Genomic DNA, 12468 nt, shown 5'->3' on the forward strand with positions numbered 1-12468 from the left:
GATGAAGAGAAAAATAAAGAACTCAAAAATAAGTCAGAAGAAGATGTTCAGAATGACACAGAAAGAGGCAAAAGGCTGGAAAATACAGAAGAGATAGTCGGCATCCTACACACAGTCCTGCACCCATTTAACTGGAGTCCTGGAAAGAACATAGAGAGAGAACATAGCAAAAGCAGTATCATGAGAGACCATGGTTTAAACATTTCCACAGTTGATGTAAGACATTGAGCCACAGATTGAATTAAATGGACGTGGCAGTAAAGAAAGGGCTACTTTTTAAAATAAGTCAACAATTCTGACTCCAGCAAAAGAGTACTGCAATTTCCTGAGCTAAAAACAGAAAAGGAAGAACGGGTTTGTTGGGGTTGGGAGGAGTCAGTGTGAAGTAGAAATAGCAGGTTTCAAGTTTTACCTGTTGAATTTAACATCTAGGCAGGGATAACAAATGTGCCATTATTTCTTGAGTAATTGTTCTTATTCTTGTTGTGTTCAGGAGTCTCCAAAACTTTCAATCTTTAAAAAGAACTAGTTAAACCTTTTTGCCTCAAGAATCTAGCACCCTTAGAGGCCTCCTTTCCTCCTTCTCCAATCCATGGTTTGCCTCCAAGGCTCGACCTACAAATGGATATTTACACCAAAACATACAATGACTTGCAAACTGCATCTGCCTGGTGTTCATTATAATTATCCGTTCAAGGCAACCTTCACAACACCCCTCACAACAAAATAATGTACTGTTTAGTTATAACACCATGATCCAGGGCTCCATTATTTTTAATACTACAAAGGCAAGTTACAGGTACCCTAAATGCTTTGATTTACCAAAATGTGAAATTTCTGCATAAGACACTGACTTTAAATGATGGAGCAAATACAACTGGTGTCACAATTTACAATATTACCTTAAGGATTATCATGAGTTTTTTTTTTAAATAGTTATTTGACTTTATTAACAGAAGAAAAGGAAAACACTGGGTACCATAAAGTTCTCTCTTTTTCTTTTTACTTAGAAAACAGCACGACTTTCACAATAAATTCTGTGGCTAATGGATGAAAATAACATAGCATGCTTTCTTTTCAACTGAAAGTTCCCAAAAGGTTAAAAGATGACAATGATAATGGCTAATGTTTATTTAGCACTTTCTACATGCCAGAAGCTATTCTAAGGGACTTACATGAGTTCACTCATTAAAGATATTTAAAGACAGATGATAATATAAGTTATATACTAATGATATAAAGAATATTATTTAATGGAGATTAGGCAATTCTTTTTTTTTAACTCAACTCTGCTGGTACAATTGGGGACCAGAAATAAATATATATATTTACAATAATAAACTACATGCAAATGTATTTTCCACAATATTATATTTTTCTTCTGAAAGTATAAATAAAATTTTCAAAAACAATGAACAGGAAAATAATTGTATTTTCAAACAATTCTTTACATGCCAACATTAAAATTTAAAATACATTAAATTTTAAAATATATCTGAAGAGTATCCATGTTATTGCCTTATGCAAATCAAATATAAAATTTTCAACACTAGGTCTTATTGTCCCAGATGTTTTCATTCTAGTATTTCCCTGTATAACTACTACCATATTATCATTTCCCCTGAATATCATTCCAAATAGTCATTAAGAATACCTCAATCATAATTTTGTATAACTTAGTCAAACTTTCTAATATCACCAGCAGAAATGGCTAAAGACATACATTTTTTTAAACAGACATTTTTTTCAAGAAAATTTCACCTAATGAAATGCATGATCTGATTTTTTAAATTACTGAATGTCTTAATGATTTATAAGTAATTTGGGACATTACTTAACAACATTCTTGATATTATGAAGGGTTGAAATTTAATAGCCAAGCTTTTGTTTACCTCTTCTTTGCCATTTTTGATTAGAGATTCCTGGAAATTTACTATCTTACATAGCCTTTTCTTTTTTAAAACCATTTTAATCTCTCCCATAGTCTGTGACCCTTATTATTTTTTTATAAAACTATGAATTCACAGAATCATTTGACTTTTTAGGTCACAGCCCCTCATCCAACATGTGAATGCTCTGCCACATTAACCCAAATGCTTCCCATCCCCTGCACCAGCCAAAAGACGAAGTTATGCACAAGACAGCCCACTGCATTGTTTTCATTATTAAAACTGTCTTTCCTACCCTAAGGTGAAACCTTCTTCCCCAAAACTAATACCTATTTTGGACCCCACCAACCTCAGCACTGGCCCTGGCAGAATGGCTTTGGGCCAGTCAATCTCCAGCTTCCTTAGTTGTAAAATGGGGATAAGAACTGTATGTCATTGTGGGTGTGCAGATTCAATGAGGATGTTCTAAAGCACCCGGCACAACACAGGGCCTCCCTGAGCACAGCCTTGCTTAGGGTTAGGAAACCTCCTCTGCATGGCTGCTCTCAGAAATGCAGTGGCAGCTACTGTTTTCTCTCCTCCAGGCCAAATATCCCCGTTTCCTCCCATTTTCTTTTTTAAATTTATTATTTCAGAGAGAAAGGAAGAGGGAGAGAGAGAGAAACATCAATGCTGAGAGAATCATTGATCAGCTGCCTCCTGCGTGCCCCCTATTGGGGACCAAGCCTGCAGCCTGGGCATGTGCCTTGACCGGAATCAAACCCAGGACCCTTCAGTCCTCAGGTTGATGCTCTATCCACTGAGCCAAACCAGCAAGGGCCCATTTTCTTTTAAAAAAAAAACAAACTATATATATAAATATACCTATTTTGTCAACTTAGCACAAATTCCATACCCATGAATGTCATTGCAAGATAATATCTCTTTTCTCTATTGCTGATTAAATCTTCTCTCCCCCTCCCCCACCTCCAGGGTCCCCATATTTAACCCCCTGGCAAGCTGGGCTACGGGGATGGCAATAGATATGGATACTTTCTGGTTCTAAGGTGAGGGGAGGACAGAAGTGCCCCTCAGACATTAGGCTGTATCTGAGAAGCTTCCCTCTTCATTCTGGTACGATGTCAGCTCTCCCTCATCAAGGGTCACTCCCCCCTGCCCTCTCCATTCCTTCCTCTGGATTTCACAATTCTGGGTGGTGGCTCCATATGACATCTTCTTTCTGGGACTTGCAAGACTCTCATGGTTGAGTTCTATCTCCTCGGCTAATTCGTCTTGGTCGATGATTCCACACTTCTCCTCGGAGAGGTTCTCAGGGTCGGCCCACTCCTGTTTCTCCCCCGAAGCAAAGACCCCATAGAAGATCACGCCACTGTAGTGCACCAGGGCAGCGATGAGGAACACATTCTGCCATTCCTCACGGGTCTAAACAGGAAACAGTACTGATCATTATTTTAACAAGAAAAAGAGAGAGAGAGAGATGAACAGGATGCTCTGGACAAAAGCACCGGTCACCCCAAAGGTAATGTTGTGCTCCTGGGAAGCCGTCAGAAGCATGAGTGTTTGAGAAATGAAAGTTATGACTACAATGAATATGCATTTTTTTAATTTAAAACAATACTTTACAAAATAAGCATCATGTAAAATACAGCTCTCTGAATATACAAAAGAGGTTTCCACTCAGCTAGTAGGTTAAATGAAACTTGCTTTCGGAACCCACCATTTTAATATCAGAGGTCTCAAAAAAAATTTCCATTTGAGCCATGAAAATACTCAGTCTTGCCCTAACCGGTTTGGCTCAGTGGATAGAGCGTCGGCCTGCGGACTGAAGGGTCCCGATTCTGGTCAAGGGCATGTACCTTGGTTGCGGGCACATCCCCAGTAGGAGGTGTGCAGGAGGCAGCTGATCGATGTTTCTAACTCTCTATTCCTCTCCCTTCCTCTCTGTACAAAATTAATAAAATATATATTTTTAAAAAAGAAAATACTCAGTCTTCACTGTCAATAGCTTATTTATAATTATATTTTCTGTGTAAAATACCATATCAAAAATAATGGGTATTTGTGTTTAAAGTTAAGGGAAGATAGTGACTGAGATTTCGTACGCATGTTATCAATCTTATCATCTCACTAACAGAGAGGGAAACTGACTGTAATAATCTCCAAATCCCACCTTTCTTTTCTATCAACAAATAAGGAACATTGCCCAGTGTCATGGCTCAGTGGTTGAGGGTTGACCAGGAAGTCACGATTTGATTCCCGGTCAGGGCACATGCCTGGGTTGTGGTGGCCTTGATCCCCAGTGTGGGGCATGCAGGAGGCAGCTGATCAATGATTCTCTCTCATCATTGATGTTTCTATCTCTCTCTACCTCTCTCTTCCTCTCTGAAATCAATAAAAATCTATTTACTAGTAAAAAGAAATAAGAAAAATTGCCCACGCTTTTTTCTCCCAGAAGCTGAACGACTTTCTGAAGTTGTATTTGCAATAGGCAATCCAAGTTAAAAAAAATATGCATAACCCATGAACACAGACAATAGGGTGGCGAAGGCCTGAGGCGGGCTAGAAGGGGTCAATAGGAGGAAAAGGGGGACATGTGTAATACTTTCAACAACAAAGAACTATTTTTAAAAAATAGTAGGGTAAAAACAACATAGTTTCAAAAATTCTTATTTGTAGAAAGCAGAATCCTGAAGCCTCTTCAGTGACAGAGATTAAGAAGCCGTGTGGCCTGTGGCTGAACTCTGCATGGATCTGGGCTCCTCCTCCCTGGTCTAAATGCAGAAAAGCTCAGTACTGACCGAGTGCCATACCCTTCTTAGGACGGGTCATTAATGTCTTATTTATTTTCTGTATAATAAGGAAATATAACAGCACTATTTTTATGCTGGAACATGTTAAGCAATAGATGGAAATGGGCTATAAAGTTGAATTACTTAGAATCATAAAACAATCTTGAGTAATTTATTCATCCTGAGTTGATTGCCTCAGTTTCTTCCTGTCTCTAAACAGTCTTTATGGTACTTGTCCCCACTACACACACACCTTTTATTTGTCAGTTGAGAAATTGAAACATGGAATCAAAATTAATCAGTCCTGTTGCCATCAATAAACAATAAGTGAAAGAAGAGGGGGGAGGAAGGGGAGGAGGAGGAGAGGTGAGGAAGGAAGAATGGAAGGAAGGGATGGAGGGAGAAATAAAGGGGGGAGATGAAGAGATGAAGAAAGAGAGATGAAAAATAAGATAAGTTCAAATGACTCAGCCAAGGTCAAGGACATACACATTTACAGGCTGGGGTAGGGCTTTGAAATCACAAGTTTGTGCAATATTTCAGTCCTCTGATCCTCACAGCCCAAAAGGAGGCCATTACCTTGTGCTTGGTCATTGCACCAACAATGAGGGGACAGACCATTCCAGAGAGGGTTCCCACTCCGTTGGAGATGCCCATGAGAATGCTGGCATAACGGGGGGCAATGTCCAGGTGGTTGACATTAAAACCTACAGTGAAGCAAACCTCAAAATCAAAGACCAGAATCCCAAATACATTTTGGAAACTACCTAGTTTCCCCCCAACTCTCATCAATCTAGTGGTTTCTTCTAGCATAAGACTAACGGGTACCTGCACAGAGAGGGCTGGGCTGAGGACTGTCAGGCTGTGTCTGCACCTAGAGGAAAGTGTGCTGTGATTGATTAGCAATGTCTGCATGGACTCTCCATAGAGAAAATTAAGGCACCTGTGCCTTTTAGGTTCAGAACTCCAAAATAATGGTGTTTCCAATACTGAAAAGCAGAAAGCCTGGGTCACATTTATTCAGAGTAAACAATCACACAATCACATTTGGTGTGATGAGAATCAAACCCTGCCTCATAACATCCTCCCTTCCAGCCCTCCCCTCACTCCCAATAGGCCACCCTAGGGAGGTCTGCCTTAGTGGCCAAATGGCATCCTGGCTAAGGTACTTTTTAAGGAATACAACTGCAGAGACATTGGCAGAATTCCCTGTAATTTACAAAACACTTCCGTATAATACCTGATTTCGAGTCCATAAATCTAGATTTTAATCTTATTTCTAACATTTAAGTCATTTTAGACCTTTGTTACCTCATCTCTGATATGGGGTATTATTACTACTTAAGTCATAAAGATGCTGTAATATGAGACCCAGGTGAAGTATGTATGTGTAATATCCCATGGCAAAAAGCTAAGCCCTGCTAACTACCACAAGCCACCACTAACCACCATTAACTACTACTACCACTACCACAACTATCAATACTACCACTAACTAGCACTACTACCACTAACCACCACTAACTACCACTGCTGCTACACTAACCACCACTAACTACCACTAACTACCACTAACACCACTACTACCACTAACTACCACTAACCACCACTAACTACCACTAACTACCACTCACTACCACTAACACCACTAACTACCACTACCATTACCAGTACTACTCCTGCTATGATGTTGCTAAGCATCTCCTCTCTTTGATCAAAAGATGCTGCTGCAGGGAGTGGTAAAATGATAACTTGCCAATACCTCACTATTCACCTGTTCGTCAGGAGAAAAGAGTGAGTGGAAATGGGGAGGAGTGGCGGCAGGGGAAGAGCCAGGCTGCGAAAGGGGCAGCTTCAGGCCCTAAGAACCAACTCTACTAATATTGCCCAACGGTGCATTTTAGAGTCCGACAGGCCTGCCTCTGATAGCTTAATTGAGATGCAAACCTGGACAAAGGATTTAAACTTTCTGAATTCCACTTCTTCATCTATAAACTGGCATCATAATTCTTATACAATTGTTGTAACAATTCACTTAAGTAATGTATGTTCATTACATGGCACATAGAGGTAGAAACTAGCACATATATGGTTTTTTTGGTTGGTTATCCATCTATCTTGTTTCTATTTTAATATCTGAACTGGCAAAGTGTCTGACACACAGTAGGCACTCAATAAATCATTATTTAATTAATTGCCAATTTGAGCCATGACATGACAGCAGGAGGTTGTAATTTCTATTTATTCATTTTTTGGGTATTGCTTTGCTTTTAAATTCTCTATTCTGTGCAAAGAACCTGAAAATAGGATCTAAAATTGTTTGTCCTAATCTGGCACATTGGCTGGTTGCTTTTTCCTACTTCCATTCAGGAAAATTTTTGAGAAAACCTTTTCTTTTGTAATAAACATGTCATCTCTTTCAGATCAACATGGCAGACAATTCGAATATGAAACAGCTGCAAAATTAATTAATCTTGCTGTTGATTTCAATGTGATAAACACTTATTAGAAAAGAACCCAGAGATAAGAAGCAATTAATGTGATTGTCGGGCATTATATTCCAATGCAAAGCCCAGGCATCTGTGTTCAGCTAAAGATAAGGTTCAATTAAAGATTAGGTTTCTAGCTGCATAATCCTGGTGTTCAGGGGGGGGGGGAAATCACCGAGAAACTCAGTTTTGTGTGTGTGGTGTTTTTTTGTAGCATATGAAAATATTTTTGTTGGCATCCAAGCTGGGAGAGTCTGTCTTCTCTACGTAGGACATTTCTCAAAACAGGCATCACCCACCCCTTGACTCTTTCAATGTCACAGTCTCGACGCTCATCTATAATCAGCTCCTAAATTGTGCCGGTCTTCCTTGGCCTCTCTATTAACTCCTTATGAAGTTGGCAGGTAGCAGATCCCGAGGAACTGTCGCCCCCATGGCCACAGCCCCTCCCATCGTATCACTGTCAGGTCAGACAAGGATTGCTCTGTCCTTGCTACTCAGCGTGTGGACCACTGAGCAGCAGCAGCAGCTTTGCTGAGGAGCTTATTATAAATGCAGAATCTGAGGCCCCGCCCTGGACATGCTGAACCAGAACCTGCATTTTGCAAGATCCTAGGGTGAGTTGTGTGCACATTGAAGTGGGAGAAGGACTGGGCCATCGTGAATAATAACTGAACAATAATAGTAAATACATATTAATTTTGTTATGCCTCTCATACCAGGCTAAGGGCTTCTAATGCTTTATTTCCACTAGAATGTAAACTTTATGAGAATAGATTCTTTGATTTTTTTTTCAATGCACAGTGCCTGGCTCACGGGACGTGTGAGTAAATGCATGAATCAGTTCATTGAGATCTCTCAACAGCCCTTGTGAGGTTGCCATTACATCTTTCCAGTCTCTAATAGAAACAATTGAGGCTTGAGAATTTAATAACTTAGCAAATTTTTCTTTCATAAATAGTAAGCCATAAAGAGAGGACTCAAACCCAGGTCTATATATCTCCAAACCCAAGTTCTCAGCTGCAAGCTACTTTTAAAGTAGACGTTTTTCCCTAAGTTAACTATTCACCAGATCTACTTATTTTGATACGGTCAAGCCCCTACTTTAGGGTAGTTTAAACCAGAGGTTCCATATTTTTCTGTTCTGGGATGTTACCACTCTGATCCTTCCAGCCGCCTGGAATGCTGGGAAGAGCCCAGACCTGGTGCCAGGCAGAACCGCCCCTCAGTTCTTCCTTTGCCACCGATTGTGTGATCACAGGAAAGTACCCAATTTTTCTGACTTTAGGTACCTCATGAGTAAAACAGTGATATTACTGTTTGTTTCCCAATGTCGTAAGACACAAGCAATTTATGTAAGGTGCTCTGTAAGTGATGGCTTCTAGTAGTATGGTATGTTTTAAAGGCACAAGAACAATTGAATTTTACTTTTCACCCAGTTTTGCATGGGAGCTTCTGAAATCTGTAAGACATGATACGGCAGCACTAGGACCTCTCCCACGCAGTAGACTGCATCCTGCTCCTATAAACGGGGTGCTGACAGCCCCCCGGGGAGCTGAGAACTACAAGGATTGATGCACACACAGGGCTTTGAGTAGTCTGACACAGAGTGCACTTGATCGCCATTAGCTCTCGCCATCAGCTCTCACTGTGACCGTCATTATTCTTACTATCTGTCCCAACCTGTTCCGAAAGTCACTTCTCTGCACCTGCATTTCCTAGTTTGGAAAATGAAGGTCACAGAGTAGACAAAATCTAGAGAAGCTTTGCCATCTAAAAGTCTCTGATTGCAGGACTAGATGTCAACCGAGCCGATGTTAGCAGATCTCTAGTTGGAAGTGAGGGTTGAAAAGGCGGCAAGAGCCTCTGGTAGGTAGCGTGACCTGGCTTGGGAGAATGAAGGTGCCACTTCAACCAGGGCACGTGCTTGGGCCTCTGCCCATGCCTCAGGGGTCGCCTGCACTTTGTGTCTTTTTCCAAGAGAGAGAAACTGGGGACAATTCTAACTGCACAGGGCTCCTCAGCCCAGTCCTCAGTGATCTCACAGTCATTGCCAATAGGTGACATTCTCTAGCCAGAGGTCCTGCTCCTTGGCAATGGCCTGCCTACTCAAGGAAGAGGACCCATTATAGTTTTCCTTCCTTCCTCCTAAGACTTTCTGGATCTATAGAAAAGATTTGGACATCCAAAAGACACTTTACCTGAAATAGCAAAGCCACTAAACCCCACAGCCAGCACCAGAAAGGAGATAGCCACCCCTTTGGTATGGGAAAAGCCAACCACCAGGAGTAAGGTTGCCTCCATGCCAAAACCTGCGAATGGAAAAACCAAGGGGGGGAAATGTCATTGTCATGTCACTCAGCCCAAGTTCATGAACTTACTAAATAAGAATCTATTAATATTTCCATGGACCTAATGTTTAGCACATGCATTCTGGCAGTGCTTATAAATACTACCCAGGTGTTTCTTGATTACATGACTATGCTACTGTTGCCCAGGTGACTATGGTACTGTTACCCAGGTGACTATGCTGTTGCCCAGGTGACTATGCTACTGTTGCCCAGGTGACTATGCTGTTGCCCAGGTGACTATGCTACTGTTACCCAGGTGACTATGCTTCTGTTGCCCAGGTGACTATGCTACTGTTACCCAGGTGACTATGCTTCTGTTACCCAGGTGACTATGCTACTGTTGCCCAGGTGACTATGCTTCTGTTACCCAGGTGACTATGCTTCTGTTGCCCAGGTGACTATGCTACTGTTGCCCAGGTGTTCTGTGAGCCTTCTGACATTCTCCTGGTGCACCTTGAACACTAAACGGTCCAGCAGATTCCAATGAAGCCCCTGGGATTAGGGATGCTTATCATCAGTTGCTTCATGGGCAGTTGCCCCTGCAAATTCTAATACTAAAACTCTCCTTTATACTCTGAGTGAGTCTCCTTTGTTTACATGTCATGGCCTCTCACAGAAAAATAAAATGACCACACTTTAATATTTATTGCCAAAAGTGACCTTCTATAGAGAATAGCTGAAACAAAAAGCATAAAGCGAAAGTCTTCCCTTTCAGTTCACCAAACTCGGGGCCTCAAAAGTCATGTGATATTCACACAGAAAATACAGTGAGATAGAAGTGCTTTCTGTGCTTGTCATTCAGGATAAATGACTCCAGCATAGCAAAAAAGGACTAGGAAATTCTGAAGATGCTCCTCTGATAATCCAAACACACACACACACACACACACACACACACACACACACACTCAGCCAACAGCAGACAGAAGAATGGTGACTTAAGTACCATTTCCGGTATAAACATGCCCTAGGAAATGGGAGACAAGGATACATCATTCTCAAGACTGCTTATTCCAGACATCTCCACAAGACTGTCCATGGGTCCTTCAAAGCCAACATCCCCAAGTCAAGTCCTGTTCTCCTATTTCTTACTCATAAACCAACAAAGCAATCCACCACTGCTATGCTCTTTCTTCTGCTCTAAATTAATCTTCTATCCACCTATGTTTAGAACCCAGACTTAGAGTCAGACAGGGCTGGGTTCAGATTTCATCTCAAAACCACCCATTATGCGACCTTGGACAAGTGACTTCACCTCTCAGATTCCTTATCCAAAAAAAGGGGGAGATGATAACACAACCTTACCAGGCACCGGAAGATTGAATGAAATTGGGTATTTAAGGTAGTGAGCGCAGTCCCTGGTACATGGGCACCACTCAAAACATGGTAACCAAAAATCCAACACAGAAATCTCAAAATCTCCCTCTTTCTTGGCGTTTCCATAAGAATCTGTGGGGTCAGTCTCAGAAATATCTGTCAAAACCAACCTCGCCCTCTCCTCCTCTGCTGCTGTCCTAGGCCTGGTCCCCATCACCGCTCACCTGGACAACTTCAATAGCCTCTTTACTGGTCTTCCCATCCCTTCCTCCTCTGCTCCATCTTCCACATCACTCTTTCTAAACCACAGGTCTAACCAGTTGTCCCTTTACTGAAAACTGTTGTCAAGGGTCCACAGTAGTAATATAGTGTTATTTGATAAGTCCCTCCTGCTGTCCCTGTCTCATCCTCTGCTAGCCCGCACCTTCCAGCTCACCACTGAGCCCATATAGCACCCTCTGCTGTAGTCCCACAGCGCTTTCTGCTATTTCCTAGAGGCGACACTGTTTATGCCTATACTCCAATGCAAAGCCCAGGCATCCAATGCATTTTCACCCACTGTTCCTTCACCTGGGATACTCTTCTCCCACCACTTATTTCTCTTTTTCTGGAGAAATCGTATCCTTTAAAGTCCAGTTCAAATATTACTTCCTCTAGAAAGCTTTCCTGACAACCCTGCCCTCACCCCCCAGTGAAGCTGACACCTCCTTCTTCTTACTCATAGAACTTTTCAACATTGCCTGGTATGAGTTTTCATCTGTGTCTCTGCCTCCTCAACTAAACTGTGATATTTTCCAGGAAAGGTACTGTATATATAGTACAGTACCTGCTGGGGGATGGACTTAGGGGCTTTTAACATCCTTTCCAGTGATTAGACATAACCTCCAAGATATACTCTGCAGTTCAATGTCATCTCTTTCTAGAAAAGCTGCTTAAACCACTTATGAAACCCATCGTACCTCCGCAGTTCATGATTTTTCTGACAGCAGTTGTGGTCAAAATTTGTCTGCTTCTTAAATAATCTGCCAGTTGTCCTCCAACAGGCACAATGATGGTCATAACCATGTGTGGGAGTGCCGACAAGAGCCCCACCTGGATGGAAAGGAAAACCAATGAGCTATTTTTAGCTGCTTTCTCCAGATGTACTGATTCCCTGTTCCCACCAGCTACCCTGCCTACCACCATCACCACTAAATTTAATCATCTGCTTAAATGGGACCCAGGTAGGCCTGAATTCTGAAATAAATAAACAATGAATGAGTGAATGATGATAAGAGTAGGCCTAATTGTCTCCTCCAGCAGATTGGAAGCTCCTAAGGGCAGAAGTGACTGTTATACATCATAGAGACCCCACCACCCAGCATAAGGCCTGGTATATGGTAGTTAAACACTTGACACAGAGTGAATGTTCATGATGGCACCTACCTAGCTCTTCCCTGGTCACCTCAGACAGTACCTGGAGCTACACAGACATCTATCCCTACTAGGCTGCTATTCTTCCCTTGTAGGAAGGGGGCTTAATTCCTTTTTTTCCCTTTTTATTAAATTTATTGGGGTGACTTTGGTTATTATGATCATACTAGAGGCCCGGTGCATGAAATTTGTGCAGGGGGTGGGGGGCCTAAACCAGCAG

General features: G+C 41.7%; 1 protein-coding gene across 1 annotated transcript in view; it reads right to left on the bottom strand.

The window, feature by feature from the left end:
* Positions 1-986: 986 nt before the first annotated feature.
* SLC17A8 (solute carrier family 17 member 8) overlaps positions 987-12468 on the bottom strand; it is a 32599-nt gene continuing 21117 nt past the window's right edge. The window contains exons 9-12 of the mRNA XM_059681872.1: positions 11795-11927; positions 9369-9479; positions 5258-5385; positions 987-3311 (exon numbers count right to left, since the gene is read on the bottom strand). Of these exons, the coding sequence (XP_059537855.1) occupies positions 2967-3311; positions 5258-5385; positions 9369-9479; positions 11795-11927 (717 nt within the window). The 3' untranslated portion in view covers positions 987-2966. The remainder of the gene's footprint in view (positions 3312-5257; positions 5386-9368; positions 9480-11794; positions 11928-12468) is intronic.

This window comes from Myotis daubentonii, chromosome 2, assembly GCF_963259705.1.
Source record: "Myotis daubentonii chromosome 2, mMyoDau2.1, whole genome shotgun sequence".
Taxonomy (NCBI): Eukaryota; Metazoa; Chordata; class Mammalia; order Chiroptera; family Vespertilionidae; genus Myotis; species Myotis daubentonii.